At 36.3% G+C, this 15210-nt stretch overlaps 1 protein-coding gene across 2 annotated transcripts in view; it reads right to left on the reverse strand.

Moving 5' to 3' along the window:
- tasp1 (taspase, threonine aspartase, 1) overlaps positions 1-14674 on the reverse strand; it is a 45723-nt gene extending 31049 nt beyond the window's left edge. Inside the window, exons 1-8 of one of the 2 annotated variants that reach the window (XM_088933780.1) lie at positions 14524-14674; positions 13348-13560; positions 12151-12218; positions 10387-10455; positions 9553-9673; positions 8115-8199; positions 6427-6506; positions 3861-3967 (exon numbers count right to left, since the gene is read on the reverse strand). In XM_088933780.1, the coding sequence (XP_088789906.1) occupies positions 3861-3967; positions 6427-6506; positions 8115-8199; positions 9553-9673; positions 10387-10455; positions 12151-12218; positions 13348-13486 (669 nt within the window). In that variant the 5' untranslated portion in view covers positions 13487-13560; positions 14524-14674. Of the gene's footprint in view, positions 1-3860; positions 3968-6426; positions 6507-8114; positions 8200-9552; positions 9674-10386; positions 10456-12150; positions 12219-13347; positions 13561-14489 lie in introns of both variants that reach the window. The other variant, XM_088933781.1, reaches the window with a different exon arrangement.
- Positions 14675-15210: the final 536 nt, after the last annotated feature.

Genomic DNA, 15210 nt, shown 5'->3' on the forward strand with positions numbered 1-15210 from the left:
ACAGTTAAAACAACTTAAAAGTTAAGTTTTAACTTAACTTAAAAAAAAGAAAGCGGGTGTTGTTCTTGCGGACTTAACAGCAGCTTATGACAGTCTGGCATAAAGGACTCATACTCAAACTACCTCGTATTATCCCAAACAAGAAAATGGTCCTCTTTATCCAAGAACTAATCTCTAACATGACCCTGGTGACAGATTTAAGAAGGTGAGAACAGCAGAGGGGAAAGAAATGGAGAAATTAAGCACTGAAAAATGACAAGTGACCAACTGAACCCAACACAAGACAGGCTATAATCGCAATGCCTGACTCTATGACTGTCCATGTTCCTTTTCTTTAATGCAGCGCTGCCAGATTCTGTCAGAACCAGTTTAGAAACCTAGATATGTTGCAGCTCTTTTTTTATTCCTTGGCGAATGAATTCCTTATTAAAAATGTACTCTTTTCAAATACTGCGACATAACAGGAAACCATGAAAATGCTGCCAAGCTATTTCTAAGGATGTATTTATAATTAGTCTACTGTGCCACCATTGCTACATAAAAAGGAAAAAAATGAATACTGTAAATTTCTTCTCCATTAATGAACATCTCTTGTTACAAAAAATACCATTAAAAAGCTATATATATTATTGCTAGGACGAGTAGTAAATTCTGCAATTGCCATAAGTGGCTAAATGACAGAGGCTTAGCAGAATTTTTCTAACTCAATTCTTTTCAGTTACTAAGCTAAGTGGCTGCCACCCTTGTAGACATTAATAATGCATCTTTAACTCATAACTATCTGGCTGCCAGATATTCAGTCAAGATGAAAGACATAGATCCTTCAAGGATTTGGTTTTTAATTCCAAATTTACTTCCAAAGTAAAGAAAAATGAGCAAGTCCATCAAAGATAAACTTGCAAAGCGCAAGGCTTTTAGTGCAGAGGAAAAAATCTCCTGTTTTTAAAGCTGATTGTTCATACCATGCAAATACAACTGAGGAATTCCTACTTTAACTTATTGAATCCCTAGCACAATACTACCTCTTTCGTTCACAGCGCTTCCTTTTAAAGACCTTAAAAAGCTCAGACGTGGCCTGGGAAGCCTTGTGTTTGTCTTTCCAGTTGAATAACAGTACTGGTTGAACTTTATACAGGCTCCTATTATGATTTAATCTTTAAGATTTATAGTTAATAACCCGTGAATGACCTCTGCCTAATTTATTAAAAGCCATCGCCCATACGGCCACATTTCATCCTGCAGGACCACACAGATATCTAGGATAAAGGTAAACCTAGCAGTGTGAGACACAAGCATTTGCGCCACCTCGCACAGCGCCGCTCTATCTACACACTTCAATTAACTGACATTCGGAGCAAAAACGATCCCGAAGCCTCACAGAAAGGCCGTTTCTTTGATGTTTAAATTTACCTCTCGCCCAAAAAGAAAAGTAACATGATTAACTATGATACGGTGAAGAATTTACATAATAATTTCAAGATGGTGAATGAAAGGGGAAGCCATGAAAAGGGGAAAAAAAAGATTGATACCCACAATACACTTCAAAGAATACATAACACAGTCTTCGTTCTTTGTGTAACCCACACAGAAGGCTGCAGCTTTAAATTTGTTCCTCTTGGTGAAACTGTACTTGCCACCAGAGCACTCCTAATTGTTCCACAGATGGAATTAGAAGTAACAGGAGCCGTACGTATACGGTGACATCAGTCTGAGGACACAGCAGACACTTGTGCAACTACTATGCAAAACCAAATCCGCCTAACTAATATGGAAGTGCTTCCGTCATATTTAAACAAATAATTTTGATGAGATGAAACATGTGAACAACTTGTTACATTATCAGCAATCTGTTTAATGTGATGATTCACTAAAGAGAGACTTTAAAATCCAAAATCCAATAATCCATAAAAGATCTTCCTGGAAGCAACAAACAAATGGATAAATGGAATGAAAAGGCCCACAGCACAAACTGACACTACGTTGCAATATAATACAGGCAGTTTTCACAAACATCTGTTCAAGAAAATGCATTGAACTAAAGAGCTTCTCCTTTTCATGAATCCTATTACCTGTCGATAACGGTATGAATCTGAAACAAGCTCTTGTAAAGGGTGTAAAACTACATTATCTTTGGTTAATGTATGCCACACACAGACAAAGAAAATATCTAACCCTAAGAAGAGAAAGAATGAAAGTCACTGGCTTTCCCTTTTTCACAACATTGTATTTTTTTTTCCTTAAAAAAGAAATGAAGTATCTTTCCATTTATTATATGTGCATTCAGAAAAAGGTCTTAAAGACGTTGGTACAGCATGCACAGTATCATCAGAGCTGGGGAAGAACACTTTTGCTATTATAAAAGTCTTCTCCAATCACAACCCTAAACTCTTCTAAATTTTAAGTACACATTTAAAGAATCTTTTATATGAGACCGGAGCATGTTATATCCATATCCGTACATGGCATATATTTGAAATGTCTACTTTTGGAGCTACACCATTTGGCTTTCATTTTAATCATATTCAGAAGTTTTCCTTACTGAAAAAAAAAGTGTTTCAGCACTTAGATTTTGGGCAGCTTTAATAATGGATTTAACTACTTCTGAAGTAAGCATTTTCAGGGAAGCATTTTAAAATGGATGAGGTTCACTTAAGCTATCAGCACATGAGCTAAGCACTGGCAAAATTAATGCTGGCAAGCTAGAATTCTGCTTATCTTACGCATAACAATTTGACTGCAGTTTTTCTCGATTTTTTAAGGCTTCTGATCAGCAACTTTCAGTTAGGCTTCTGCTGAATATAGCACTCCTCAGCGTTGCGTAAGGATGCCACCAAGTGACTTTTGCAGGTATACCTCATTTCTCAGTCACATAGCTAGCTCTGTGGTCAGGAGTGCTTGAGTAGGTGGTAATGGGGACTCACAGCTTTGGCCTCAACCAGACCTTCAAACACTAAAATGCCTCAATAGAAATATTTTCATAAGCATTCAAACGTAAATCACAATAGCTGTAAACGAGCAGACTGATTATTCGTTTGTGTGGCTGTTTATTTCCAAATCATTTGGTTTTTTTCTGTAATTACAAATAATTGAAGTCTTTGCTCCCACGTAACTACTGGTCACCAGTTGGTGGTTTGGTTCTCATGCACATTTGGCAGGAATAAATTAGAGGACTCCACATTTCAAGATGTATGCTTTTAACTTGAAAGCGGAAGCAGAACAGTGCAATAATGTAAAGATGAATACAATCATTAAGGCTACATTTAAAAGGTAATATAAAATAGAATACAGCATATTACAGTTTTGTTCAAATTTTGTCAAGCAAACAATCTTGCTAAAAAAGGTCTGTTTATGATGCCTCTATGCTCACTCCTCAAGGACTGAACAAGTAAGGCAGCATTCAGCAACTTCTATAACACAGCAAAATTCTTAAGATACAGTATTCCTCAGCCACTGCTGAATATCTAATGACATTTTTAGAAAAAGCATTTGTGGATAACATCAGTAAAAAAGCTTCAATTACTTCACATTTACTGGGGGAAACATAAATAAATTTAAAAATATTTTTAAAAACAGGCTAAAACTAATATTTTATATATCTAAAACTAATTTTTTATCACTATTTTCTTTTAATTGTTAGATCCTAAGATTTTTTGGACTTATTTATTTAGTTCTATTGCTGCTTTCATTAGTAGAACAAATAACAAACAGGGTTATAGAGGCTTAATAAAGGCTTTACTTATTTGCATTTGTCTATCAAAGCGTTTACAAAAGGATGACATTAAACAAAAATTAGTCTCTACTTTTCCCAACACTACTGCAAGCCTGTTTCATTTGACTAGCAGAATACGTGAATTACTAACGTTTTCACTTGATTGTCTTCTTTTCTTTGTCTGTATGAATTCAGTTTCCACCTTTTCTGCCAACTCCATCTTCCGCTTGTTCCTCTTAAATGCTGACAAACTAAACTCTATGTGAGACAAAGAAAGACATTTTGGTATGGCATAAATATCATTTAACTTTTCTTCCATTTTTTTTTAAATGCACTTTGTTGATCCCAGCAATGGTAATCAATTAACTGTTTTGGATATACTGTTTGCTTTAATACAAACTTTCAGATTTATAACTGAATCACAAACGTTATACAAAAAGCTTCCCTTCTTAAAGGTCATGAACGAAATAGATTTTGACATCCAGGCATCTGTTCCAGACAGCGGTCTGAATTCTTTTTTATCTACATTAACAACTCTTTCATCTTTCTCCCCCCCTCCCAAAAGAAGATCTGCACAAATTCTCCCCAAGTCACCGAGGAGCTAAGAAAAAACAGAACAAAGGGCTGCGTTTGAGAGACTTGGTCAAACTGAGTTTTCTTTTTCCTTCAAAGAGGAAAAGCCTATATTGGAGGCTGAAGAGGACTGCCAAGCAAGCGTGGAGGGGCTAATGCTGCGATGGCCCAAAGGACAGAGAAACTGATCGGGTTATTAAGGCTCTGGCCCCACTTCTCCCACTCCCATCTCAACTGTCAGCACCCAAGGAGCACTCCAGCTCTTTGTAGGGGGCGTTATACTTACTGGAGATATACTGTACTGTGGCTCCACTAGGACAACCTGTGAGAAACACAGGGCAATGGACTCATTTCTAAAAAGTTTCACCATTAATTACCACTTTATAGTAGCCCGTGTATGTATATACAATGAGAAAATATTTCCTCTCGAGTCTTCCTCTTCAAAAGAAAAGTTTGGAGCATGTTAAGCTATTAAAAAGGGGGTAAAGTCATCTGAATTGCCTAATCATACTGTATATAAAGTACTACTTACCACTGTCTGACAAAGTCCAAAGTCCAATGTTACAGTTACAGTCATTTTATCCTAACGTTTTGTAAATGTAAGGCTCTGTGCTTAGCCTAAAGCACCGCACAACAAACAGCACATGAGCTGTATTGCAATAATCAGTCTGGACTGCTTCAGACTTCAAATACTCAGCAGACAAAAGCTAATGAGGTACACAACATCAATAGGGTCCTTCTTACTTAATGAGAGTTTTGGAATGGAAAATAATTTTTGGGTTAAAAGTAACTGTATGAAGCAGATCAGAAAAAAAGAACGTCATCATTGTTTACAGCCTAATGTTTCAGTTCTAGTTAAAATCTTTTAATCAAAGAAAACGTAGAAATACATTTAATGTAATTTAGGTATTTTACAATCAAATGGAATGCAAGAAGGCCTTATAAAAACATTACAGGATCTTTTATTTGCAATGAAAGAAGTGAACTGCCAAATAAGTAAACAACTTTATTGCTCCTGAAACATTATAGTGCAACTTCTGTGATTATAAAGCTCTAAGTCATGCTTCCTGATCAGTAATTACTAACACAAATGTGTTAGAAACATGCTGTTTGTAACATGGACTTTTTGAATTGGGATTAAAAAAAGAATCCAAATTCAAAAGACAGATGTGAGAACCTGTCTCCTATTCTTCAGATGTTATCTCTCATAAATTCTGGTTCACAGGAAATAAATTAAATGGAATTCTGTTAAATAGCAGATTAAGTGTAAAAAAATTACTCAGATATTTTATATACATCAATGAATACAGTATATCACGTTCAAGTAGTTTCTTAATATTATTGAATGCTGTTGCTCCTAAAAATGCTTTTAGAGTAGGCATAAAATACAACTATTAATTTACAGTATCTACTGTATATCATGCACTGATTTTTCTATGTAATTTTCTTTCAAAGGGGCCTCCTAAAAGTAGAAAAAACATCAGAAACGGGCTTCATGTCTAGTTAAATCTTATTAAGACTATAATATATTTCTTACAGATGTTTATTATAAAGTGAGTCCCTTAAAATGTAAATTCTTTGGTTTTTTTGTAAATAGAGCATTGCCAATTATTTATTTCAGTATATACTTCAATCTGGAGAAGGCAGGAGCTACCCAGTTCCCCCCTTATTGAGCAAAAACAGCAGAGGAACCCGTGCGCAGTCAGGACAATAGCTTCTTTTCCCTCTGTCTGTCACAACAACAAACACAGCAGTGGTCGGGTGTAAATCTGATACAGCTGCTTCTGCTACTACCCAGCCCCACAGGTGACAAAAGCAAAAGGGATTCTTTGTGTGTCATTTCTCCCAGAAGTGAGATGCAGTAAGGGTTACAATCTGTTTGCAGGGAATAATAATGCATTTCTGAGTGTTTTTCAAGAAACAAAGTACTGGAGTAACATTTTATTGAAACCTCATGAAACACTGCTCAGAAGGTAATCTTTTTCCAGTGGTGTGTGCAAGTTAAACAAACCAATAAACACAAAGAACATCGTGCTTTAAATGAAAAATCCAACAAGTATACACAATTTTAAAGTTAGTAACAATTTGAAATGAATACAGTGATTAAAATTGTAAATATTTGATTCCACAACTGCTGTACTTACTTGTGGCCATTTTTTCTGGAAGGCAATATGGTATCCCATGATCACGTGCCCAGTAATATGCTCCTCTTCCAACGAGAAAGCTGGAATAAAACAAACTTCAAACATTCAAAAACACTGGGAGGAATTTGCAGGCTTGCTTTGTAGCCTTTCTTAATGGTTGACTGAAATTGGGATTACAGGATTAGAATTCACAGATTGGTTTAAATCATGTTTAAAATCAGAGATAGAACTGAGGTTAAATTAGTATAGGAGTTATAAAGACTAATGATACAGAGCTAGTGTGAAGACAAATCCTAGAGAAGATAAAAATATAAGTGAGAGACATTAGTCTGCTAGTGACTTGAGTCTAAGTGTTAGAGTTACATTAAAATTGAGATTCTGGGTTTACCTTTGGGTTAACCTTTGTGTGTGAATTTTTCAGTTAGGTTTTAGGAGTGTAGGAGAGAGGCTAAACTGATTAAACTATTGGAGGTTTGGAAAAATTTGGCACTGCAAGAGGAGGTAAAAAGTAACAACAGGGAATTACAAATTATCAGGCTGTGTGTGGACTAGGCAGGGCCTTAATTTTTTAAGAATAAATTGTGTCAACATGTTTCATTGTATAAAGTGTACAAACGTTGTGAGGTAAAAATGAAGGAGAAAGAAGTTTGTAAGTAATGGTCTTCAAAATCAACATGAGCCATCTCCAGAATAAATGTGTGTGTTAAATGGGATTAAAGCTAATCAATGATTAACATGTAAGGATGTTGTTTCTCTTCAGGTCTAGGATTGCATTTAGAATGCGTTACCACTCAGAAATGGGGCTTAGAGTACTGAATACAAAGTAGGGTATGAATACAAGGTGAGCACATATGAATACGCCTTGAATACAAGGTGAAGGTATAGAGTCATGAGCACTATAATTTCCTAAATTCATTATCATATCCCTGTGTCTCACCCCAACCACCAGCTTAAATCTTCATCCATACCTAACCCTCCGCATTTACCTCTCACCTTCAAAACTAACCCTAAACCTAAACTACATCCTCAGTCTTAAGACTAACCCTCAAAACCTTCATCTCACATGAATTCTCACACCTTAATCTAAACTCTAAACCAGAAACCATCATCTTTAAACTAAAGCACAGCCATTACCCTGTGCATTGCCCTGACAGATAAAGTAATTTTACTGAACCAAAACAAGAAACATCAGTTGAAACATACCTAGCAACAGGTGCCTTCACCTCCCTTGAAACCTTTTGCTAAATTCTCATAGCCTTCATTAAAAAAAGCCTTTTTTAACGTAATGACACTAAACACCTCAGCAGCCAGCAGTCATTTTCCATTTGTAAGTGCAAAAAGCAGTAGCTTCTGAAATAGGAAAGCATCTGTCACTTATATTATTCTTTGGGGAGTAATGCAACAGCCAAGGGAATGTTTCATTCTGCTTCTGATCGCACATTCTTCAAAAGCTTGCGCTACAACACGGAACCCAGAGAGGAAGCCTAGCAATGTCCCTGTTGTATTCGGACACACTTCAGGAAAACAAAAATCTAATCCGCAAGAACAAAGTTGCCGGCCCTTCTTTTTAACAAATGCACAATAGATGATATATTACCAACAGCATCTGCATGCTTTATTTATGAATAGCATTCTCTTCCCCATGGAACAAAGACACACGAAAGGCGAAAGCAGAACAAAGTAATTACCAAGGAGGAATTCTGCCAGCTGACAACTTCCCTTTCTGGGCTTCACTCAATAGCCTGTTTGCAACTAAGACCGGATTCTTTATGCCTGGAAAATAAGATAATAATTGGTACCATAAGACAGGCATTCCAAAGAAGAGAAGACAGGAGACGTTAATTCAGTTATATATCAATTAATTTTTCGGGAAGAGTTTTTCTCACTCAGGGAAATTCTGGATTTACTATGCTTATCCCTGGTTTTATGCACAAGCTACCAAAATTCTTTTGTATTAATTCCATTCCCTTTTATTCAAGCAGGGGATTCATTCTGGAGCACTGTTCAAAATTAACAATGCAACAGCTACATTTAATTTTCTGTAATACTGAATATATTTATATGATATATTTACTTAAGATTGTATTACAAATAGTAACGGCAACATAGGTGCCAACCTTTACCAACTGAGTTTATGAAGAATTTTGCACATTCTATCATTTCTGTTCAGCGTTCTGACCTGTCCTAAAAAGTCTCTGCTAGAATAGGGACTGAGCCATTTCATTTTTAAAGAATTCCCTGCTGTGAGCGTTCTTCAAATAGGATGACTAACACTGCAAATAACTGTTAAACACAAGATCTTTAGAATGACTGAGAGGTAAGCAAATGACAGCTCTGCTGCAATTAAAATATCAGCTAACAACTGAATCTCAGTGTCTCAGGAAAAAAACTTGGTTGCTGCTTTTCTCCAAGTGGTGTATTTGCTCTAACCTCAAGGGCACAGCAAACTAACTCAGAAGCATCTTCTGTGTTGCCTTTATTAAAAAAAAGGAAAATATAAACTCCAGTGCACTACACATAAATCAAGGAAAGATTTCCTGGTCACACTTTTGTATAGTAACACAAAATAGTAGTTTCACAAAGTTCAGACTTGTTTAACTAAAAAACATTTATCCCAGATAGAACATCTCCTACAAAAGAAAATCAAGTTAAAACACTGTTATCAAAGCAAGTATTACTTTTTTTGCTACAACTAAAAGAAAGGAATCATGTCACTTCCAAATTAATGTACATTAAGCATTAAATAATCCTATCATGCTGATTTGTGAACAGGGGCACTAAAATCAGGGCCAGATTAAGGTTTTGTAGGATATTTGGCGGATGTATTTCAATGGGAAGATGGGTGATCAAGATTCTTGAATATTTTTGATCCACAACAAAAATAGCCTCACCTTGCTACGTATACATGTAGTCAAGAAGAGATCTTTGTTACAGCTTTTATCATACAATTAATAAACATGATCATTTTTTCACTGGCTCTAAACAGTGCTTATTAGATAATATGGCGCTGATTAGAATTAGTGCCCCATTATGACAATTTAGAAATAAAACTCGTTTTGACACAGACGGGAACATTAATTGCTCAAACATGTTATGATCATTTCTGGTCGATTCAAGAATAATTACCACTTAAAGCACCAACTGCTCCAAAATGTAAGGACTTTCCATCCATTATACTGGCATCACATTCAATTTCTCCTGAAAGGTTTAAGTTGGAACCCATGCCCGCATTGGTAAATGGCGAATCCTGCAAATTCCAAAAAGAACATTTTTAATTTTTGTTGGTGGAGGCAAAGTAAGTTAAAAGAGATCACCGGCATTTAATGGAAAAGTAGAAACCAAAATAAAATCACTACTTTCAGTTGTGTTTAAATTTAAAGACAAGGAAAATGAAACACTAATAATTTTATTTATGGGCTTGTTTATTTATGAGCTATTGCACTTTTTAAGAAAGTCAAACAGCTGTACAACAGCACACAAAATTCACAAAACAGACGTAAAAAGAAAAATAGCACAGAAAATTAACTCAGTAAGACCAACAGCAAAATTCAAGTAGTTAACACCTAAAGACCTTTTTAATAAAAACTAACAATCTTATTTCAAATGAATGTAATTCATGTAATTGGCATTTTTATAAGCGGCAAGAAAAAGTTTCAAGTTGAGTGGCATTCATGTCAAGTGTTGTTCACCTAAACATACTGCAGGCAACATTTCAGAAGAAAAGGCGCTATTTTAATATAAATCTGACAATGCTATCCCAAAGGAGCTTACATAACTTATTCCAAATCAAGTGCCTTAAAAAGACTATTCCTAGTTTGGCTAAAAATAAATCTTGCTAGAAACACCGCTCATAAAATTGGAAATTCTAACCTCAGTCTTAATGTAGCACATTTTCAAGATAGATAGTCTAAGTGGTTGATGCATACAGCATATTAAGGTTTTATTTTTCATAAAAATTACCTCTAATTCTACAAGTGCTGCTGTGACCGCTTCAACGGCGAGAGCACCAGACTTCAGTTTTTCTACTGCCTGGAACAGAATTTATCATAAACAAAAAAAATAACTATCTATTTAATCCTCAAATATTTTATCAAATCCAATTTGACCTTAAACATTATTTACTCTTAATATAAATGTCATAATTGTAATAATGATTTTCATCAACATAACTGAGCTCCGTGAAGCTGGCCCCCCTACAGACAGCACAAACAATGAAAACCACCTCATTCGTTAGTGCTACATTTGCGAGGTATAGCGCCTTGTTTTTTTGGGGTCATGACATCACTCAGCCCCCCTACATCGTAGGGAAACCAAACCGGTCTCATTCATTAGTGCTGTGTTTGTGCTGGTTTGTACCATTGAAATTAACTTCCCAGCTTCTTTCTTTCCCAAGATATACCTGTAGCACCTTCTTTTTTGGGGGGTGACCTTGCCCAGCCCCCTTACAATGTCGTAGGGGAACCGGACCGGTCTCATTCGTTAGTGCTAATAGTGTTGAAAGTGTTACTTTCAACGGCACAAACGCAGCACTAACGAACGAGACCGGTCCAGTTCCCCTAGGACATTGTAGGAGGGCTGAGTGACGTCGCAACCCCAAATAAGAAGGCGCTATATCTCGGGAAAGAAAGAAGCTGAGAAGTTAATTTCAACGGTACAAACCAGCACAAACACAGCACTAACGGATGAAACCGGTTTGATTTCTCTACAATCTCGTAGGGGGGCTGAGTGATGTCACGACACAGAAAAAACACGGCGCTATACCTCGGAAATGAAAGCAGCACAAACGCTACTTTTAATGGCACAAATGTAGCACTAACGAATGAGGTGGTTTTCATTGTTTGTGCTGTCTGTAGGGGGGGGAACTTTACGCAGCTAGACAAGCATCTTTAGAGGAATGACTAGTCTACGGAACAAGTCCCCCCCCCCCCAAACAGTTTGACTACTACTGTGGGCATTACAGTTTCTGGATTGAAAAGAATGTAACAACAGGGGATGGCCAATACGTATCTTTGTGGGTCACTGTGTCCACAGTTTTTCAATGCAGCTCACATCTTAATAACCCACTTGAATTAATCATTGGCCTAAATTAAGAGCTCTCCAGGTGCGGCTAATTTAAAAGACCTATAAAATTTGCGGCTCTCCGAGACTGGAATTGAGCACCCATTAATACCTAGAAAGCATGTAAGCTTTTAAATATGAAATAACAAATCAGTGAGCTAACAGGGCTTCAAAATCAAGAGAAAACGGCAACTTATGACAGTTTACTAGTCTAGTTCTTAACGTACGGTATAACTACACAATTAGCAGATTTTCTGAGTAACAGTGAGGAGATGGGCTTTTTCATCTTTATTGAGCTCCATGGGACTTGCATGTAGCAGGGTCACAATATCGACAATATAGCATTTTTGGGCAAGGTTTTGCTTTAATGACCTATTGCACTCATGCAGCTTACCAATGACAACCACTTCTGGGAAGTGGGGGGAGAGATTTCTAGTTTATCTAACTGTTTTTTTCCCCATAGTGTTACTTTTGCAATTAATACTCTCCCCATATTGCACTATATTAAAATTGATATTCTGTTTTCTATTTTTAATTTTTTCTTCAACTGTCACTTTTCAGTTTTCTTATCACCATCTAAAAAGACTTATACTCTTAAAAGAACATATGTATATTTATATTTAAATAATACATATGTCTGCTTGAGTTATTTAAGTTAAAAATTACCTTCTGACAGGCTCTCTTGCAGACATGTTTATATTCCTTTGCTTTGGATTCAGAGTGGTAACCAGCTCCTGAAAAGTTAAAAATAAAATTACACTTTGATTCTGTGTACACTACTGGAAACACAGGATTGCTTTATAATCAACCAGTAATTGACAAAAATATCAGATTACAAACCTGCTTTTAATATCTGTCTGAAAGCAGCAAAATTATGATTTGAGTGAACTCAATAATAGGATTGGGACATAGGTCTGGCCTCTAGGGTCTGCAACATTATACATTATAGTTTACTTTTATGAGTTAAGCCTTGATGCTCCTAGGACATAATTATAGCACTTCAGGAATATGCTCTTAACTTTGAAAACTTAGCTATACTAATTTAATAAGCACTTAAAAGCAAAGTCCTGACACTAAATGGCAAAAGCCTGTATTTAAGCATATTCATGACCATGTTTTATTTGTAGTTATGAATTGAGATGTGGTTACAAGATTCTCTTTTGGTTTATCATCCTTTGAAGCTTTCAAACGTCTGAAACTTTGTACTAAAATCCAGGAGGAGGAGGAAGAGAAATTATCACAAGGTTTAGGATACACTCTCTCCAAAATTTTATTTATAGGAAGAAAGGTTCTTTGAATATTGAGCAGAGCCCTAATTTGTACCTTCCGGACACTTATTCGTATCAAAACAATTTCAGCATGGCAAGTCCCTGTTTATGAATGCTGCTGTACAAAATACATGAAATGTTTCCGGTTTCTGCTTTAAGAGAACTAAAACATTCGCCAGAACAGATATTTCAGGCTACAACTAGCGATTAATTGTTTTTATTATTGCAAACCCTTAGTCCACTAAATACACGTTTAAATTGTCTGATCCTGGTATTTACGAGATAAATACACAGCGTTAAACATGAAAACCTAGAAATGTTGCACCACAAAGTCATGCCCACTGCAGCATTCTCATAAATATCGGCTTCTGTAGAGGTCATATTTTTAAGGCCTAATTTGAATATACAGATAGTATTGAGAATTAACTAGTAAATAACGCATTTTTTCTTAATAGTGTCTGTGAACTTCCAATGGTATCGACCAACACCAGAAACTTGAAAGGACTCTAAATAAAAGGGTTTTATATAAAGTTGCCGAGCACTGATTAACGACTGTGGTTATTATTCGAGAATAGAGCTGCCCAGTAACACTTGCCTGCGTGCACCAGTACGAATCCCATCGACTTCACATTTTGTGACGTAGCTAGGTCGCACTCCGCGGCCTCAGTGCCAACAGATGCGTTTACAAATGGAGAAGCTTGCTGCACTTCGGGCACATTGATTCTTTTTTCCATGACCACACTGTATCTCCTTCATCATTGTAACCTTCGTCTGATCAGAGGCCTGGCATCTCACGAGCAGCAGAGCTCTGCAATTCGAGATAAAGAGCGTGAATGAAACAGGTTAAAAAAGCCCTTTAGCAATGTGGCATTTAACGGTGTAACTACCAGTCCTCTAATTGAAGCAAACACAAAGCCATTTCGCCTCGGCACGTCCCTATTCAAATTCCAGCGGTATAAATTTGCATTCGTTTTCTACGAACAGGTTGTTCTCACAGACATGACTGCAGACTTTTGGAGAATCCAAAAGTTTAAAACAGCATTTCTTTTAGTATTACTAACATTCAGATGAAGTACCAACATCTCGTGTCTATGTTGAGGGGTTTGGTAAACTGAGGTGGATCATTTTCAACGATTAGAATCAGGGCTCTTAAGATATGCAGCTATTATTCACAAAAATGACCTACATTGAGTTTTAATTAATACATTCTAGACCTTCCTGCTTTGACGATTGACCAAACATATAAGTTTTACGAATGTATTTAAATAATATTGGATAGATCCTAAATAACAATTCGTGAACTACAAGTCGAAATACTAACCTGACCTAGTTTTCTAACATCGATGATAAAGCAAGCATAATCGCGAGACTCACTTTAACCGACTATACCAGCAAGATTTCTTTAAAAACAATATCGCAATGCAGAGTTATCTACTAATGCGATGCACTTTGTCCAAACAAATGAAAATCTCCTGCAAGAAACACCGTTTAAATGGAAAATTAAAGCAACACTCTACAACATAGCAATATGTGATGGAGGCGTTTATGTAACTATCTCCGGAGCAAGAAGTGGAAAAGCATGCACTGTGCTCAATAAGCATCACTGATCTTTGCGAAATTGTATATCATACCTACAACAAAACATTAGATTCACTTCAAATGACTTGCAAAGTGTCATAATTTCCTTTCAACTCTCCTGAAGTTATCAGAGCCCTCTCAATTGCAAGACAGACTTACTATTTTAAATGCATACGTAAACCCACGCACATACTTTGTCTTTTGTATCGTTAAGGAATCATAGTCGTCGACTGGATAAATACAGGTAACTCTGCGTTAAGGTATATTGCTCCAAATAAAATTCCCGGCGTCTGTGAAAATTTTCATTTTTTTTTCCATGAACTCGGTAACCCTTGAAGAAAATCACTTCCTAGTTCAGTGACGTCACCACGTGTCGTAGCTCTCCGCACTGGAAGGGCTGCGAGATCTGCTGGCGCACATACTCGGCAAGAAAGGCTGATGAGCGGGTTTCATGCATTCCCTCCGTTTTGTTTTCTCTGTTTTTTTCAATCAAAACTATCTCAGATTAGTTTTCATTTGTATGCAAGAGGATCTTAGCTTGCCTGGGATACGCCAGAATTGATGTGTGAAAAGGTTAAAGATTTATGTATCTTGTAATTCATATTTTCATGATCTGTTGCGAATGCTCAGGTATTGTAAACCTGAATTATCAACCTTGAACGGAAGTATAACTTGTTTGTGGTTGTATGTATGTTGTAAATGTCAAAGATTAAAGGTGTATTCTAAGGTCAGCTGTGTTTCCCGATTAGTACTTGAAAGTAAGGTTTTAACATGGTTTCTGTGGGGAAAAAAATCAGATCCATTCTTACTTTTAACTAAATTTTTTTTCAAGCATGTGTCGCCTTAAAAATAAAAAAAACAGTAATAGCAAAGTAGTTTG

Source organism: Atractosteus spatula, chromosome 15, assembly GCF_055471065.1.
Source record: "Atractosteus spatula isolate fAtrSpa1 chromosome 15, fAtrSpa1.hap1, whole genome shotgun sequence".
Classification (NCBI taxonomy): domain Eukaryota; kingdom Metazoa; phylum Chordata; class Actinopteri; order Semionotiformes; family Lepisosteidae; genus Atractosteus; species Atractosteus spatula.